Raw genomic sequence first — 16823 nt, forward strand, 5'->3', positions numbered from 1 at the left:
TTTTTTCAACAGTAAAATATATATTGTTGCAAAATACGTTTAAAATATATTTCAAAAAATTTATTAAATATTGTAAGAAAAATTGTACGATAAACAAATTTGGTATCATTAAAAAGATATTATATATATATATATATAAATTTTATAATGCTATAAAAACTATTTTTCTACTGTAAACTTTTAAAAAGTTATCCTGAATAAAGACCAATATTTCACTTAATTTTTAATTAATTAAAAAATTTTTTAATCACTCTGAAAAACACATTTTTACCCACCGAACTAAATATTTGCCAAATTTGATTGATACATGTCAAAAAGGCTGGTTTGTAAAGTCAGCACATGTACAGACAGTCAGAAGCTTTTTCCTTATGTTTAAGTATCAAAATTTAGTTAAAATACCAATACTTTTTCTCACTAAACATTCTTGCCAGCAGGCTTATGTGGTTTTAGCAAAGACTAATCACTCCCTAGCCCCTTTTTTCAATGAGCTAAGACTGATTTATTGGACGTTTGACTCGTACGGAAATGTCTGGTCCCAACCCAAGCAGCAAGAGAAGTCGCTAAACGATTGGCCAAGCATCGCAGCCATCTGATATACGCCGCCCGTATTTTGCCAATGTCACCTTTGCATTGGCGCGATATCGGATTTTGACCATATTTTTTTCTGTCGCCTCTGAAGATCGCTTTTTCATCGGGGCGAACTCCTACGGCGACTTAGTGAAAAAGACCGGCTCAAAGCAATCGGCCCATAGTCGCCTCGATGTCGGGAAAGTTGCTTTTCCTAGGTGGCGCTATGCGAACATATTTTAGAAATTTCCCATGAATCACCTGGCGTGTATTGGATTTTGAAATTCAACCAGCAACGCATACTGTCATTTCAAGAAACTTGGTAAGTGTAAAGTTTTTATTATTATATATTTGTAAATAATATATTATTTATTCTAAATAGTGAATAAAAAAGATTATTTTTGTTGAAGCCGTTCGAACTCGTTGCTTAACATGGAGTTGCACGTGATATTATTAGCGTTAGGCGTAAGCTACGATTATCATTTCTTTTCTTGTTTGTATTCTTTTCAAGTGATTTTATTTCCTATCTTTTTTTTGTGTGTGTGTCTGTTCTTAAATTATTGCAGATATTTTTCCATTTCATTTACAATGCCTTTCCTTTTGTTAACAACAATTTCAAATGAAAAAAGTTTTAAAAAAAATATTAAATTACGTTCTTATGTTTTGGTTTTGCAATAACATTTGTGTTATTATTTTTATTTCGACATAAAGCTAAAAAAATAGATTAGCAGAATAAATTTATTGTAAATTTCAAAAAAAAAATCTTTAAAACTTGCAATTATGTAGTCATATTTGAATACTCTTATGTGAATAGTTTATAATTATTTCACCTTTCATAAAATAGTAACATAAATTTTACACCCATTAGTTTATATTATTTTTCTCTATTGTCCTAAACATTATTATATTTGCCTATATAGTTTTATCAGATTGAAAACATTATCAAGCTTATGAAGTTCTATATATCTATTTTACTCCTTAATTACATATCTCCAATTGTCAACAAATATTTTATTTGTACTTTTAAAAGAAGTGAAAGCTCAATCATTATTCTAATTAAGGAATATGTTTTTTAGGTTCATCGAATCTGCAAAAAGAAGAGTGAACTTGAAGAAAAGTATCTGTCTAATTCTTTATATGTATTACCAGCAAAATATGAAATCCAGTATTCTATAGAATGCCCAAGCATTGTATATAATGCCTAAAACAAGCCAGTAATGTATGAAACAATTTGTATTTCATACATTTTCAAAGCATTCTATAGAATGCCAAATGACAACCTGGCAAAGTATGAAATACATCTCTCATTCAATGAAATAAAAATGTTGTGCAACCTTTGTTTCAAAACTGAAAATGCAATTAAAGATAAAATAAATTTTAAAATTGATCTATAAATATAAACAAAAAAAAATTTCTCAATATTTTTTTGGAAACTACTGTGCAAGTTTCTATTCCTGACTTCAAGAAAGAGCAAACTATTGGAAGTTATAATTAATGTGACGGAGTATGGTTTCTACCTACTTGGAACATCAGAAGGAAATTTAAAACAATTATATGTCCCAATTCACTTTATATCCTAAGAACTTGTTTAGAATTGAAGATATTCCAAATCAGAAAATTTCTCTCTGGTCAGTTGCAATTACTCAGAGCAGTGGAAGCAATCAAGGATTTATCAGATGTATGTGTTTAAGTGCCAAAATATGTAATGTTTTTTCGTGAAAAATGTAGTAAAACTTCAAAATGTTGCAATGTGATAGGCTTGAATGACAAGTAGGTAAATTTTAATTTCTGATTTTTTTATCTGAAAACTTATTTGCCTTAATTAGAAAGGCATAAATTTTGTTTTGTACAAATTTTATTTTTCTATATAATTTGAATAAATTTTTTTAATGGCAACCTCATTATTTTTTCAGACTGACAATTCAAGTGATTTTAATTCTATTTAGTTTAGTTAATTTTCCTTTTCATTTACAATTTTTCTATGAAAGAAGTTTAATAAAGTATTAAATAACATTTTTATATTTTGGTATTGAAATAACATTTGTGTAATTATTTTTATTTTGACATGAGGCTAAAAAAAAGTTTAGCAGAATGTATTTATTTTAAACTTCAAAAAAAAAAAAAAAAAAAAAACTTTAAAACTTGAGATTATGCAGGCACTTTTGAGTTCTCTTATATGAATAGTTTCAAAGTATTTCGCATTTCATATAACAGTAACATAAATTTTACTCCCATTAGTTTGAGTTTTTTTTTTTTTTTTTTTTTCTTTATTATCCTAAACATTATTATAAAGTTTGCTTACACAGTCCAGTATCAGAACAAAAATATTATGCTTATGAAGTTCTATAAGACTTTTGCTTGTTAATTACTCATGTCCACTTGTCAACAAATATTTTATTTGTACTTTTAAATGAAGCGAAATCTCAATTACTATTATAATTGTTTTCTAGGTTCAGCAAAAAGGAAAAATGAAATGTATAAATAAATGTATAATTTTTTATATGTAGCTGAAGATTCAGTTATACATATATAGAATATTTATATAAATGTGTGTGGATTTTTAGAAATTTCAAACTCTTCAAGTATTACATAATAAATAAAGTTTAAATAAATTTTTTATAAATTACTTTGTGTCAATATTATTTATTCTTCTAAATTATAAGTCATAGTTTCAGGATTTTGCTTGGGTATATAAGTCATTACAGAAAATTCAGTAAAAAATTTCAAGTAAATTATTATTTTACTTTGTATTTCTAAAATATTATTTAATGAAGGTCTTTGTAAATAAATTGTTTTGCATAGTTGTTTTTCTTTTCTCCTAAAAATAAAGAGGGGAAAATAATAATTAAAAAAATATTTGTCTAAAGAAATTTTGTATAATTGAAAGTAGTGTTTACATTTTTAGGTATGGAGTTTTTGTAAAATATTCAGAGTTAATCATAGATCAAATTTGGTTCTTGTGCCATGAAACAAAACCAAACTAATCATAGATTTTTAAAAAAATTAGAAATTTGAAGTAAATTGTTAATTTGTGCTTGTAAAATGTTATCAATTGGACATTAGCTAACACTAACATTTGTAATAAGGTATAAAATTTCTACACCATAAAGTAACTTTGTAAGTTAATAATAATAAAGTAACTTTGTAAGTTAATAATAAGATTTCGTATAAGTAAAAGAAGTGTTGTATTTTTGTGCATAGAATTTTTGTGAAACATATTTTTCAAATATTCAGAGTTAATCATAGATCAAATTTGGTTATTTTGCCACAAATCTAAACCTCACTAAACATAAATTATGAAAATATTAGAAATTTGAAGTAAGTTATTAAATAAGAAGTAAGTTTGTGCTTGTAAATTGTTGTTTATTGAATATTAGCTAACACTAACATTTATAATGAGGTTTAAAATTAATGCAATATGAAGTAACTCTGTAAATTAATAGTAAATAAAATTTCCTATAATGGGAAGAAGTGTTCCATGTTTGGGTATGGAATTTTTGTGAAATATTCAGTGTTAATCATTAATTAAATTTGGTTCTTGTGCTACAAAACCAAACAACTAAATATAGATCAAGAAAATATTAGAAATTTGAAGTAAATTATTAATTTGTGCTTGTAAAATGTTGTATGTTGGACATCAACCGACACTAACATTTATAATGTGTAAAATTTCTACAACTTGAAGAAACTTTACATGTTAATAGTAAATATAAGGAATTTTGTAGAATTGAAAGAAGTGCTGCATTTCTGTGTATGGAATTTTTGAGAAATATTCAGTGTTAATCAAAGATCAAATTTAATTCTTGTGCCATAAAACCAAACTAATCATAGATAATAAAAAAAATATTAGAAATTTGAAGTAAATTATTATTTTGTGCTTGTAAAATGTTATCTATTGGACATTAGCTAACACTAAAATTTATAATGAGGTATAAAATTTCTTCATGAAGTAATTTTGTAAAATCAATAGTAAATAGAATCAGTAAAATTGAAAGAAGCGTTACATTTTTGTATATGGAATTTTTATGAAACATATTTGTGAAATATTCGGGGTTTCACATTGATCAAATTTTGTTATTTTGCTACGAATCTAAACCTCACTAAACATAAATTATGAAAATATTAGAAATTTGAAGTAACTTATTAATTTGTGCTTGTAAAATATTTTCTATTGAAGAAACATATAATAGGAATTATATAATTTAGTGTTTGAAACTATTTTTAACCAATGCATTAAATTTTAGGGTGTTAAAATAGGAATTTGTGTTTTATTCATTATTCTTTAGGAATTATTTGTTTATTGCTCACATTAAGCAATATAAAAGTGTGTATAGTAAAAAAAAATATATATATATTTTTTTTTAATAGGAATTATATATTTTTCTGTTTCAAATTTTTATAAAATAGCTTTTAAAAACAAATGATATAGTCAATATATATAATACATCTACTTTTAAATTTCTAATATCAGTTAAAATCATACTGATTAATTATATAATTGAAACTATGATTATGTTAACATTTCTTCCCATGCATTAAACAATGAAAATAAATAGGAAATATCAATGAAGGAAATAAATCTTATATGTAGATAGATGTTCAGGGGATCAAATTTAAAATTATTTCAGATAATTTTAACATTTATTTTTTTTTTAAAGAACAGTAAAAAAATGTCATTTAAACATTTTATAGGGTAAAATTGTGGTAAAATCTATGCTATAATAATAGTTAAAAAAAAGTTGGAAGAATTGTTAGAATGACATTTTCCATGAATTTTTATCGAAAACAAGTATTTTATGGGATTTTAAATTTATCAAAATAAATAACAAACACTATTATTAATAGGTAAAAAAGAAAAGTAAACTATTCAAAATATCTCGTATTTTCAGGCTTTTGACAAAATTTTGAAAGTATGATAGTTTTAAATATTATGACACTAGTTTCTAAAGTTTGAGAAAATTGAATAACCATTAAACTAATATTTCAATTTGACACCAGCAAGTGTTCAGAAATAAATTGCCTATTGATTGGCATTTGGTTACCCATTGCTAAAATACATGGGGAAATGATTGGTATTGGGTCGCCCATTGCTAAAACACATGGGGAAATGATTGGTATTGGGTCGCCGATTGTTAAAACACATGGGGAAATGATTGGTATTGGGTCGCCGATTGTTAAAACACATCGGGAAATGATTGGTATTGGGTCGCCGATTGTTAAAACACATCGGGAAATGATTGGTATTGGGTCACCGATTGTTAAAACACATCGGGAAATGATTGGTATTGGGTCGCCGATTGTTAAAACACATCGGGAAATGATTGGTATTGGGTCGCCCATTGATAAAACAGGTCGCGAAATGCTTGGTATAACGTCGCCCGTGATAATAACAAGTCGCCAAAGGATCGGCAAATTCGTCGAAAACAAGTCGGGGCGACCATCGCGCGGCGTACCGCCGGGGGACATGACCAATGTCGGGGCGAGATCGCCTCCGATCTCGCCCCAATCTCGCTCGTTCCGTGGGGCGATGCTTGGCCAATGGTTGGCCAACGATCTTTTGCTGCTTGGGAATACCCTTCTCGTGCCCCCCCCCCTTTTTCCCCTACTAAATAGACAAACTAGATGTAAATTTTATGTTATGAACATACAATACCCTTCGTAAAAAGACTACTAGGATTCTTTTATGTTTGTTAAGGTCCATGGCAAGGCGGAAGAAAAATTAACCCTGTATGCAGGAAATAAGAAAGAGACCTTATGAACGTCACCCAATTGGAAGCAATCGACTAAAGACCGATCCTGCTTAATTCTTGGTCTTATACTCAAGAATGTGTTTGATATTGTCGATATTAAACACCATTTTTATTTACTTTATTGCTGTTGTAATTAAGGGAAAAGAATAATATAAAGATAGATTAAAATGAAACCTAAAATACTATTATACTACAATATTTCGAATTAAAGGTTCGGATCACCTTAATATTTATTTTTTGTATAATTTGTGTGATAAATTTGAAAAGAGAATATAAGCAGTCTATAGAAAATATAAGGATCTTTTTGATCTGCCGTCAAAGACATTTTTTTCCTTAATCTGTTCTCTCCTAGCAGATAACAAGTGGTCAAGATCAATTACATGATGTCATTGATACCGGGTAAGATTAATGTATTAATCATTGGAAGGAGTAATAGGATTTAATTGAACAAAATTAAAACACAGTGCCTGAAAATTTGCCATTGTAGGATATCCTCTTTCCGAAAACTAAGAGAACTGCTCCACTTCGGGCTCCTTCATGGTTTTTTTATTTTTTCATTTTTCCTGATGGGTTTTCCAATATCCTTCTATTGATAGCGTTTGAAAAAAGTCATAACAATAGTTTTTGGTGCAAATTTAATTGAATTTTTTATTTCTTAAGATTTGAAGTCTGATTGGAAGAATTTGCTTGATAAAAACAAATATCATAAATCCCATAATGGGTTTGAAGGGGTTTATACATTCCAGCTTATTTTCATCAAATAATCTACAAACAAGTGCATAACATTTTCAGAGAATAAATGTAGATTATTCAAAGAATAGTAGTTGATTAGGAAAGATATGTAAAAATTTATAGAACAATTAAAGGTCCATGCTACACATTTAACATTAATATAACAATATAGGCGCATACCCGGTAGCTGAACATAAATGCTAAATAGAGAATCAGTCAATAAATTAATTTTGGATTTTAAGAGGAGTCGGTGCATAACTAAACAGGTATTCCATGTATGACATGGCTAGAGCCGAAGAAGAAACATGAGCTCTAATGTTAGCTAACTATTTAATAAATGATATAAGTAATGGTATAAGTAGACCCAATGATATAAGTAGACTGTTTTGTTTCACATTGAAAACACATTTACATTATAAGGATGATTATTGTTAGATGTATACTTTGGAAACGAAATCGAAATAATTAGGGATGTACCAGCTGCTTTCGGTGACCAGCTGGTCTGTCCATCATACATTTAGTATTACTTTAATTATGTCAATTAAAGTATTTGCAATAAATTTAATTTTTGTTAAATTAATGTATGAATTGCAAAAAAATAACAAGTTATATATAGTTGTAAATTATAAAATATACTGTTTATGAGAATTTTTTTGAGAATTTTTTTTAATACTTAATTTTAGTTTAATTCTTCTTTAATTCTTAGTTTTTTATGAGAATTACTGTTTAAGCAAACTATAATATATAAATAATTAACATAACCTTCGAAAAGAATTATCTTGCAGTTGATAGAAGACTTATTTAATGATTGAGCTAAGAAGTAAATATATTAAAACTAATAGAAAGTTAATTTTTAAAATTGCTTTTTATTAAATGATAGAAAAAAGCCATAAAAAGCTGGTCAAATAAAAAAATCAACTGTATTTTATTAGGGGAAAAAAATGATGCTCCAGTTATACCTAATTTCTAATTTTATGTTAACCTAAAATAAATGAAATAAAATAAATAAAAAATAAATAATAGAAATGAAAATAATAAAGTAGATTTGAATCTTCATCCAAAATATTATAGAAAGCCAAGATTGTAGATTTTAATTGTTTAGTTTTATATTATCTTTAAAAAATTAAAATGACAATAATATGCGCATAAAATTGTATTGAATATCACTGCAATGTGCTCATGTAGAAGTATAGTTTACTAAACCAATGAAAAATATTTTTGAAAAATATGTTTAAAAGTATTTTGAAAAATACTAAGATCAAAGAAGAAAAATATTAAATGGAATTTAAAAAAAAAAAGATAATTTAAAATCTAATTTTTTAAAAATTTAAAATGTTTTTGGTCAGCGATATATTTCGAATTTATAAAGAAAATGCTGGAATTTTGTTAATTTTTTATTAAAATTTTAATTTAATTTTTGAAACAAGATTTCTTAATATTGTTATCTAAGAAATAACTAATTGCCAACCAAATTTGGAAGCTCAAAGTCCAACAACCTGCCTCGAAAGATGCAATTTATTGATAGCATGCCACCCTTTAAATTTTATTACAGGGTGTTTATAAAGTCCCGGACCCATTTTGATGTTTAATAACTCATAAAATAATAAAGATATAAACACACTTATGACATTTATTGATGGAATAACTCATATATTTTCCTTTTCAGGTTTGAATATTTTTACTTTTGTAAATATCGTCTGCGAGTGTGGTTAATTTCAGATAATTTCATTTTCCAGTATAAATATCTGTACTTTTCTAAATATTGTCTGCTTATTAATTGCATTTTTCTCTCTTTTGTTTTTGTCAACTATTGCAATGTTATGTTTACTTTTGATGTGTTTGTTCTATGTAGTACTTTTGTATGTGATGTTTTATTCGAGCGGATATTAAGGAGAATGCATACACCACAAGAGAAAGCACAGATTTTATGGTGGTTCATAGAAATGAAATCGATAGTGCAAGCACAGAGAAATTTCAGAAGAATTTACCAAAAAGATCCTCCATCCAAAAACAGCACCTTGCGGTGGAAAAAGAATTTTCTAGAAATTGGAAGTATCGAAGATAAGAAACGTTCCAGACGTCCTTGCACAAGTGATTTTGATGTTGAGCGTGTCAGAGAGACATTTTTACACAATCCTAGAATATCTGTGAGATCAGCGGTAACAGAATTGGATATGCCAATTTCGACGGTGTACAAGGTTATTAAGAAAAAATTAAGACTGCATGCATACAAAGTTCAAATTGTTCAAGTTTTGGAACCGAACGATAGACCTAGGAGGATGGCCTTTGCAACAGATATGCTAAGGAGGATAGAAGATGCTGCTGATTTTCTGAAGAGCATAATGTTCTCCGATGAAGCATCCTTTCATGTTTCTGGCATTGTTAATCGCCATAAAGTGCGCAAATGGCTCTGTGGATGCCGACATGCTTGTCGCTACCTGGCGTGAAATTGACTATCGACTTGATATTCACCGTGCGACGAAGGGGGCACACGTGGAAGTTCATTGACAAGGGTCATGAAACTTTTTGAGTCTATTTAACCATTTATGTTATTAATTTAAATCTATCTTTATTATTTTATGAGTTATTAAACATCAAAATGGGTCCGGGACTTTATAAAAACCCTGTATATTAAAAGTATGAATAATTTTATCTCATATTTTTTAACAAAGAAAAATCGTTCAGCTTTGATTGAAAAATGAAAATGATTTGTCTTTCATTTACGATATTGCTGCAAATCCAAATTTAAAAATTTGTTAAAATAAAGAATATCATAAGATTTTATACTTAAAAAGATATATATATAAATATACTTTTATTTTAAAGATGAATTAAAATCTTTTTTTTAATTTGGAAATATTTTCGAAAGTTATTGCAGAAAAACTTCAAACTTTTTCGCTGTTTTTAAATAATAAAAATTAAAAAATTGCTCTACCAAACATTACACTTTCCTACCCTCCAAAACATATTTATTCTTCTCTGCGTACACACACGCACGTTCTCTTTTATTAGAAAAAAAATTTGCATATAGTAAAAAATTTATATATATATATATATATATATATATATATATTATATGGAGAGTCCTTGCAGTCAAATGTTATTTCGAATCGCAATAACATAAAAGCATTTATTTATTCAAATTTCGCATGAAAATATTTCTATTATTTTCGACTGTTGGAGATGTTTTCTTTCAAATGAAAAATAATTATACAATAATAAAATAAATAAAAAATAATAAATAAATACATTTATATTTTCAATAAGTTATTTAATAAATGATAATTTTTAACAAATGACTTAAAAAAATTCTTAATAAATAAATACATTTTAATAATAATAAAGAATTTATTTACATCAAAATCAATTTAAAATAAAAAATAAATATCAGATGAATTTCTGAAAGAGTGTAAAAGAAACGAGTAAAGTTTCAGAAAGAGTAAAAGAAACGAAACAGTTTGACGATTCCAAGTTTTGGCGGAATAAAATAAAAAACAAAATCGCGTAATAGGAAATAAAAAAGATTGGCATAATTCGCCACAAATGCGCTTATTTGCCAAATCTTATAACCCCTATTATAGCTAATCCTGCAATTGGGATAGTTCTTGTTAGCGCCTATAGATGGCTGTAGACTGCTGGCGCCGTCTACAGGCACTAATTGGAACCTAGTTTGATCCTCCAATACGTCCTCCTGTTAACTCTACCCCGCTTATAGTGCATTTCTGTTGCACATTTACTATATAAATATACATAATACAGAAACTCCAAAAAATAAGGAATAGTTAGATATAAGTCGGTATCAAGTTCGAATTAAATATAGCAATCACAATGCAATTTTTTAAGATACCTAAATTTCAAATCATAAGTTTTTTTCGATGCTTTTCCGCAACATCATTAAAAATGGAAATTACAAATTTTAGAAAGAATCCATTGAGCATTGAAGGCCATAATTCTATAATAATATCACAATCTTATGATATTTTTCAAAATCTAGCACTAGAAAACTGGTTGTATACAAGTTGCGATTTTTCTACTTCAAATATTTCTGTCCTTTTAATGTGGTTTAATGAGCCATCTGTTGTAATTGGGCGACATCAGAATCCATGGATTGAATGTGCTGTCAAATTTTGTGAAACTAACGGAATCAACATAGCTCGTAGAAACAGTGGCGGAGGAACTGTATATCATGACTTGGGAAATTTGAATCTTTCGTTTCTAACATCTCGAAAAGATTATAATAGAAAAAGAAATTTAGAACTTGTATGTAATTCTATAAACAAAAGATGGTGTATAAACTTAAATATTTCAAAGCGGCATGATATTTTATATAATGATCAGTACAAAGTATCCTTTTAATAAAAATATATTCACAGTATCAATATGCTTTTTTAATAATATTTGCTTTGCATTAGATAATATTGTTTTTTTTTTTTTTTTTTTTAGTAATGGATTACTTAAATTGTCAGCCACACAAATTGTATACAGTATAAACTCTCTGCTGCTAGAAAGAGACCAATGAGGGAAATAAATTTTAAAAAGCTGTTATAAAGTATTATATATTAACTTTTTATTCTAATTTGCTGAGTTAATTTTTAAAGGTTCTATTTTACATTATTATTCACAACGCAAAGATAAAATGTATCTTTGTGTAATATTTTGCATTTTGAGAGCAATGGCATAGTGATAATAAACAGCATTAGGAGACGAGTACTCTTTTTCCTTTTTGGATTTTTCATCCCAAAAATGAATTTAATTTGCTCTTTTCATATTCCTATACTCAGATATCTATCCCTTTCTATATCACAGTTAGCATATTTTCTAAAATTAAAATATTTAGTCTCTGACTTAAGACTATTAATTATCACTTTTAAATGCAGAATTATAGAAGTAATCTGTTAATAGTTTCGTCTTTTTTTTTCACTTGAGTAATATATATATATGTATTTACATATTTGAGTATTTGGTTACATGCAGATATTTTTTAGTTTAAAAAAAGAACAGGAAATGTGTTCAAACAATTGTCTATGCTTTGTTGTTATGCGTTTCCTTATTTTTATTAAAGCAAAAGTATATAATTGAGAAAAGATATACTCAGATTTAGTTCTGTTATTTTTTATATCTGAGTTAAACTCTAATCAGTGTCATTTAACTTAGAAATTATTCAAAAATGGATTTTTACAGTGTTGTGGGTTGGATTTATAACTGATATCATTACATAAATATTTTGTATACAAAATTATAAAAATATATATTTTTCTAAAACTAACAAAGATTTAATCTTGCCTTTAATAGTCTTATTTTTTGCTTTGTATCTTTTGAGTGCTGATGAAATAAATTACCACTATGATAAATAAAGAACAAAGTGTTTGTGAAAGATATCAATGACCTTCACTTGTCATTGACTATATATAAATAATTATTCCAGTTAGCAGATTAAAATGCTTCAACATTAGTTCTAAGCTTTTAGTTATTATATCTGCATAACTCAGTTTATTTCTCTCCATGTTAAGTTGAGATGCATGTCAGAAGTTTGTTCAGAGGATGATCCATTTGAAATTTAAAATTCTAATAACCATCTTCAATAGTCCATTACTGGTTACAAATTTGATTTATCTGGTCAACTCAAATTAATAGTAATATTTCTAAATATTGGTTATATAGTTGTTTGACTTTTTTCTTAATAATTTTATATGTATCAGGAACTGCATCAAAATTAGGAAGAAAAAATGCCTATCATCACTGCACTGTTCTTGTGGATGTTGATGAAGCTAAACTGCATCAAGCATTACACCGAAAGCTAGAAAGTTATTTCTATTTTACTTTTTCCAATAGTATTATTATTGAAATAAATTTAAACTTCATAACAAAGAATTAATTTTCTAAAGCAACTTTTTAAAATTTTAGGAAGGTATAGAGAGCAAAGCTACTTCCAGTATTCGAGCTGAAGTCATTAATTTGAAATCCTTGTGCTCTGATATTGACACTGCAAAAGTAATAGAAGCTATTACTAGCTACTACAAACAAGTTTATGAGGTACATAATTTACATTTACATTATTACAAAAATATGTATTTTTGTATGAAAAAGAAAAAATGATTTTCATGCAAGTGCCATAAATAATTTTGGCAATGACACCTGCATGAAAATTGCTTATAGCCTTTGACATTGTTTGACTTATCTGTGTGAAAATAGTTGAGAAAAATAGTTAATTTTTCAACAAACAAATTGTGTAATTTTCCAAGAAATTACTACTTTACAATTAAAATTTTCATAGAAAAATACCTTTTAGTAAAGTAATTACGAATGATAAATTTATTTAATATTAATTATGTATTTTCCGTTAAAAAAGTACAAAAGTAAAGTTGTATGTACAGAAAGCATGTCCTTGAAAAGGGCAAAATCTACTATATTAATGAAATAAATTTTGTGCTGTTGTTTTTGAGTTAATACAGTAGTTGAGTATAGAAGCTCAAGGGTATGTGAATTGAGAATACAAATTCAATTGAATTTGTATAAATCTATTTTAAATATTGGTTTTAGTGTAGATTTGAGTGCCCCTTCGATTGGTGACAAATTTCAGCGATGAAGCACTACTTCTAGTTTCCATAATGTTTTGTTTTCATTGATGTTACTGTTGGTTTACTGACCAAAAAACCCCTGGACGTCAATCTTGGCATAATCCTGGACGTCAAGGGGCACCCTATTGTAAACTTTTACTTTTTTTAATGTTTTCTGTTCAACATTATTTTAAACATTTTATAAACTGAGTGCAGAGCATTGTATGTTAGGTGAAATATTCTTGGAAAAAATAATGCCAGGTCAGTAGTAATAGTAATCTAAATGTATGGTTTGTCATTATAGTAAAAGCTTAAGTAGGAAAATATGCTTTGATGTTGTTTTTTTTTAAGTTTTGATTCATCAATTATCATATATATTTTTCCAGATGAAAACTTTAAATTTATTTGTTTTGATATTAAAAAAATTTTGTAAGTTTTATTTCCCATTATTTTTTTATTTAGTTTTGATGTGTTTTTAACACTAAAAGTCATTTTATTATACAATTATATAACAGAAATCAGTTATATTAGATTGAATTAAATGTAAAACTGTTAATATCACTATTTATTTTTTATTGCAGATGATCTGCTCTTTGTGCCTGTTATTTAATAATGAAATTGCATTTATATTTATCTCTACCAGAACCATTATTTTTGTAAATTTTTCAATGCCATTAAAAAATTTGAATAATTTATTTTTATGTGTAATTTCTACTATGCAAGAATACAATATTTTTTATAAGAAATTAATATTAATTAGGTAGAAAAAATTGGAAGTATAAAAATATTATTTTAGCTTTAGATCCAGTATCTGAATACTGTGTTATAAAAGAATTTAAAAGCCAATAATGTTAACCAACTGCATCCATATTTCAGTGTATAAAATAAAATTGGAACTTATTGTGAAGTTCGGGAAATTTTAAACAGCTATGTAGAACAGTTCTGCTTCCATTATTATATTAAATACATATTAGTTGCATTAATCCTACATTATAATTATTTAAAAATAATGAAAATAAGTCATTTTTGCAACAACTTATAAGCTTTTCTTGAAAGTGAGATAGTTGGAGCAAAAAATGCAATTTTGATATAAATTTAAAGATTTATTGGTACAGTATTTTAAAATTAATTATTGCTACAGTTAATAAATCTATTGTGAAATATACTAGAATTAGTAAAATCTTTTTAAAAAAAAAGAAAGAAAGAAAATTGTGCTGATGAGTGCAGTTTTCAAAAGTCTGATGCTAGATGGTTCCAGATTGCATAAATGCACTCATATTAATCTTGCAAAATAATTTATATGAAATACTAACTTAAATTCATATCATTTAAGGATTATAAATTTTATTAACATGGAGATTTTTTTTTCCTAGGTACAAGATGACCATGTCTTTTATATCAACCCAAATGAAAATGTCTTTCCAGGAATAAATCAAATCCAAGAAGAATTGAAGAGTTGGGACTGGTGTTTTGGACACACTCCAAGATTTACTATAACCAAATCATTTCAAATAAAGGCAAAGAATCCTGTTGTCAATGTGGAAATCCTAATGAGCATAAATAAAGGCAAAATTGAGAACATTTCTCTAGATCCACAAATCCTTAAAAGTGAAAGTTATAATACATTAAAACAATGCATTATCAATAATCCTTTTTCAATTCTGATTGATAATTCGCTTACTGCATGGATGCACCATAGTGACGATAAAATGGTTTGCCAAATTGTTAAACACAATATATTACAGATGATTTTAGGTGTGTTAAGGTAACACTCATAAATATCTACTCTATTGAAATAATTGATTGAATTAAAATACTTGTGTAATAAATGTGTTAACTTTAATAAAATTGATTTTATGTTATATTTTGGTTCCATCATCTTATTCCAATACTCAAATCACCAGTTGAGTTAAATGTTTGGAAATTGATTTATTTTTTTTAAATATCATGTTTAAAAAAATCAGTTATTATCACTGTTGTAAATTAAATATATATATTAACCAAATCATTAGGTATGTTTAACTTTTTATACAGTTTTATAAAAAATATTTTATAGGACATAAAATATAGCAATTACTTGTGAAATGCTGATTGAGTTTCCAATAAAGTCTTGATGACCTCCTTTTTCTTTTCCTAGTTTCCAAAACCAAATATTTTAATAATTTTATCTCTGTGTCGAAAGTTTTAAGTAGCAAATTTTTACATACTGAAATAAAAAATTTTTAACTGTGGGGCACATTCTGCAGAGCTTTTTTAAATATCTTACACATATAAAAAAATAATATTTTAATACCATTTAAATTATATTTAATTATAAAAATTGAACATTGTTTAATTATATAGCAATAATTTTAGGTATAATAATATAAAACTTGGAAAAAGTAATTAATTAGAAATATTGTTAGAATAGTGTTCCAAAATTTTAAAGATATTTTATTTTAATTTGTATATGTTCTAACATATAGTTCTTGTGCTTTAAATGAAAATGTCTTAAAAAAAAGATATTGAGCCCTCTACATAGTTGCCTATTTCACCTATTTATTAATGTGTTCCTCCATGCAGCTACTTAAAATTAAACATCGACATAGTACAAAATACAATATTCATAAAATTCAGATACATTTGAAGGAAAAACAAAAAGTCCTTTCACAAATAAAAAAAATTGTATTCTGCTTTATTTCATAATAACCAGTTTTCTTTCAATCAAGCATTAGTTGCAAATAAACATATTTTTTTCCTACATAAAAAAAAATTATCGCATCCTTTTCCATCATTTATTTCACAAAATTGTGAACGCATTTCTTGATCAGAGTTCAATTAAACTTTGGAATCTTGCTTTTGTATTTAAAAATCAATGTACTGACAGCAAGAGGGAAAAAATCCTCTTTATGAATGCATAATAAGCAAGAAAATTTAATTTATACTTTTCTTTTGTGCAAAATGAAAATTTGCTTCATTTGAAAACTAGTAGTATAAATAGCTAAATAATTTAAAAACTGCTGTTGGCTGGAAGATCTAATTTCAAATGCAGTAGAAAGTACAAACCAACTCCAAAAGTGGAATTAGAATCTGCAAAAATATAAGTGCAAAAATAATGAATAAGAAATCAAAGATTAGTGTGAAAGCGATATTTGTGTTTATGAGCTGTCAGATGCTAACATTATCATCTTCTCCACTTTAACAGTGAAAATCATACCATACTAAGTATTTCTCTCAC

At 26.7% G+C, this 16823-nt stretch overlaps 1 protein-coding gene and 1 long non-coding RNA gene across 2 annotated transcripts; both read left to right on the plus strand.

Annotated features, from left to right (window-relative positions):
- The first annotated feature begins 832 nt into the window (after window positions 1-832).
- Window positions 833-2468, plus strand: LOC129981720 (uncharacterized). The gene is made up of 2 exons (XR_008785352.1): window positions 833-889; window positions 1644-2468. It is a non-coding gene; the product is annotated as an uncharacterized LOC129981720 (long non-coding RNA).
- An 8268-nt stretch (window positions 2469-10736) lies between these two features.
- On the plus strand, window positions 10737-15415 carry LOC129981256 (lipoyltransferase 1, mitochondrial-like). The gene is made up of 4 exons (XM_056092024.1): window positions 10737-11393; window positions 12742-12853; window positions 12958-13082; window positions 14980-15415. The coding sequence occupies exons 1-4, from the start codon at window positions 10878-10880 to the stop codon at window positions 15373-15375; spliced, it is 1149 nt and encodes a 382-aa protein (XP_055947999.1). The 5' UTR covers window positions 10737-10877; the 3' UTR covers window positions 15376-15415.
- The last annotated feature ends 1408 nt before the right edge of the window (window positions 15416-16823 follow it).

Source organism: Argiope bruennichi, chromosome 8, assembly GCF_947563725.1.
Source record: "Argiope bruennichi chromosome 8, qqArgBrue1.1, whole genome shotgun sequence".
Lineage (NCBI taxonomy): Eukaryota > Metazoa > Arthropoda > Arachnida > Araneae > Araneidae > Argiope > Argiope bruennichi.

Coding starts and splice junctions, on each gene's coding strand:
- LOC129981256 (XM_056092024.1), top strand. CDS start 10,878: ATGCAATTTTTTAAGATACCTAAATTTCAAATCATAAGTTTTTTTCGA. Junction 11,394..12,741: donor TATATAATGATCAGTACAAA/GTATCCTTTTAA, acceptor ATAATTTTATAT/GTATCAGGAACTGCATCAAA. Junction 12,854..12,957: donor ATTACACCGAAAGCTAGAAA/GTTATTTCTATT, acceptor AATTTTAGGAAG/GTATAGAGAGCAAAGCTACT.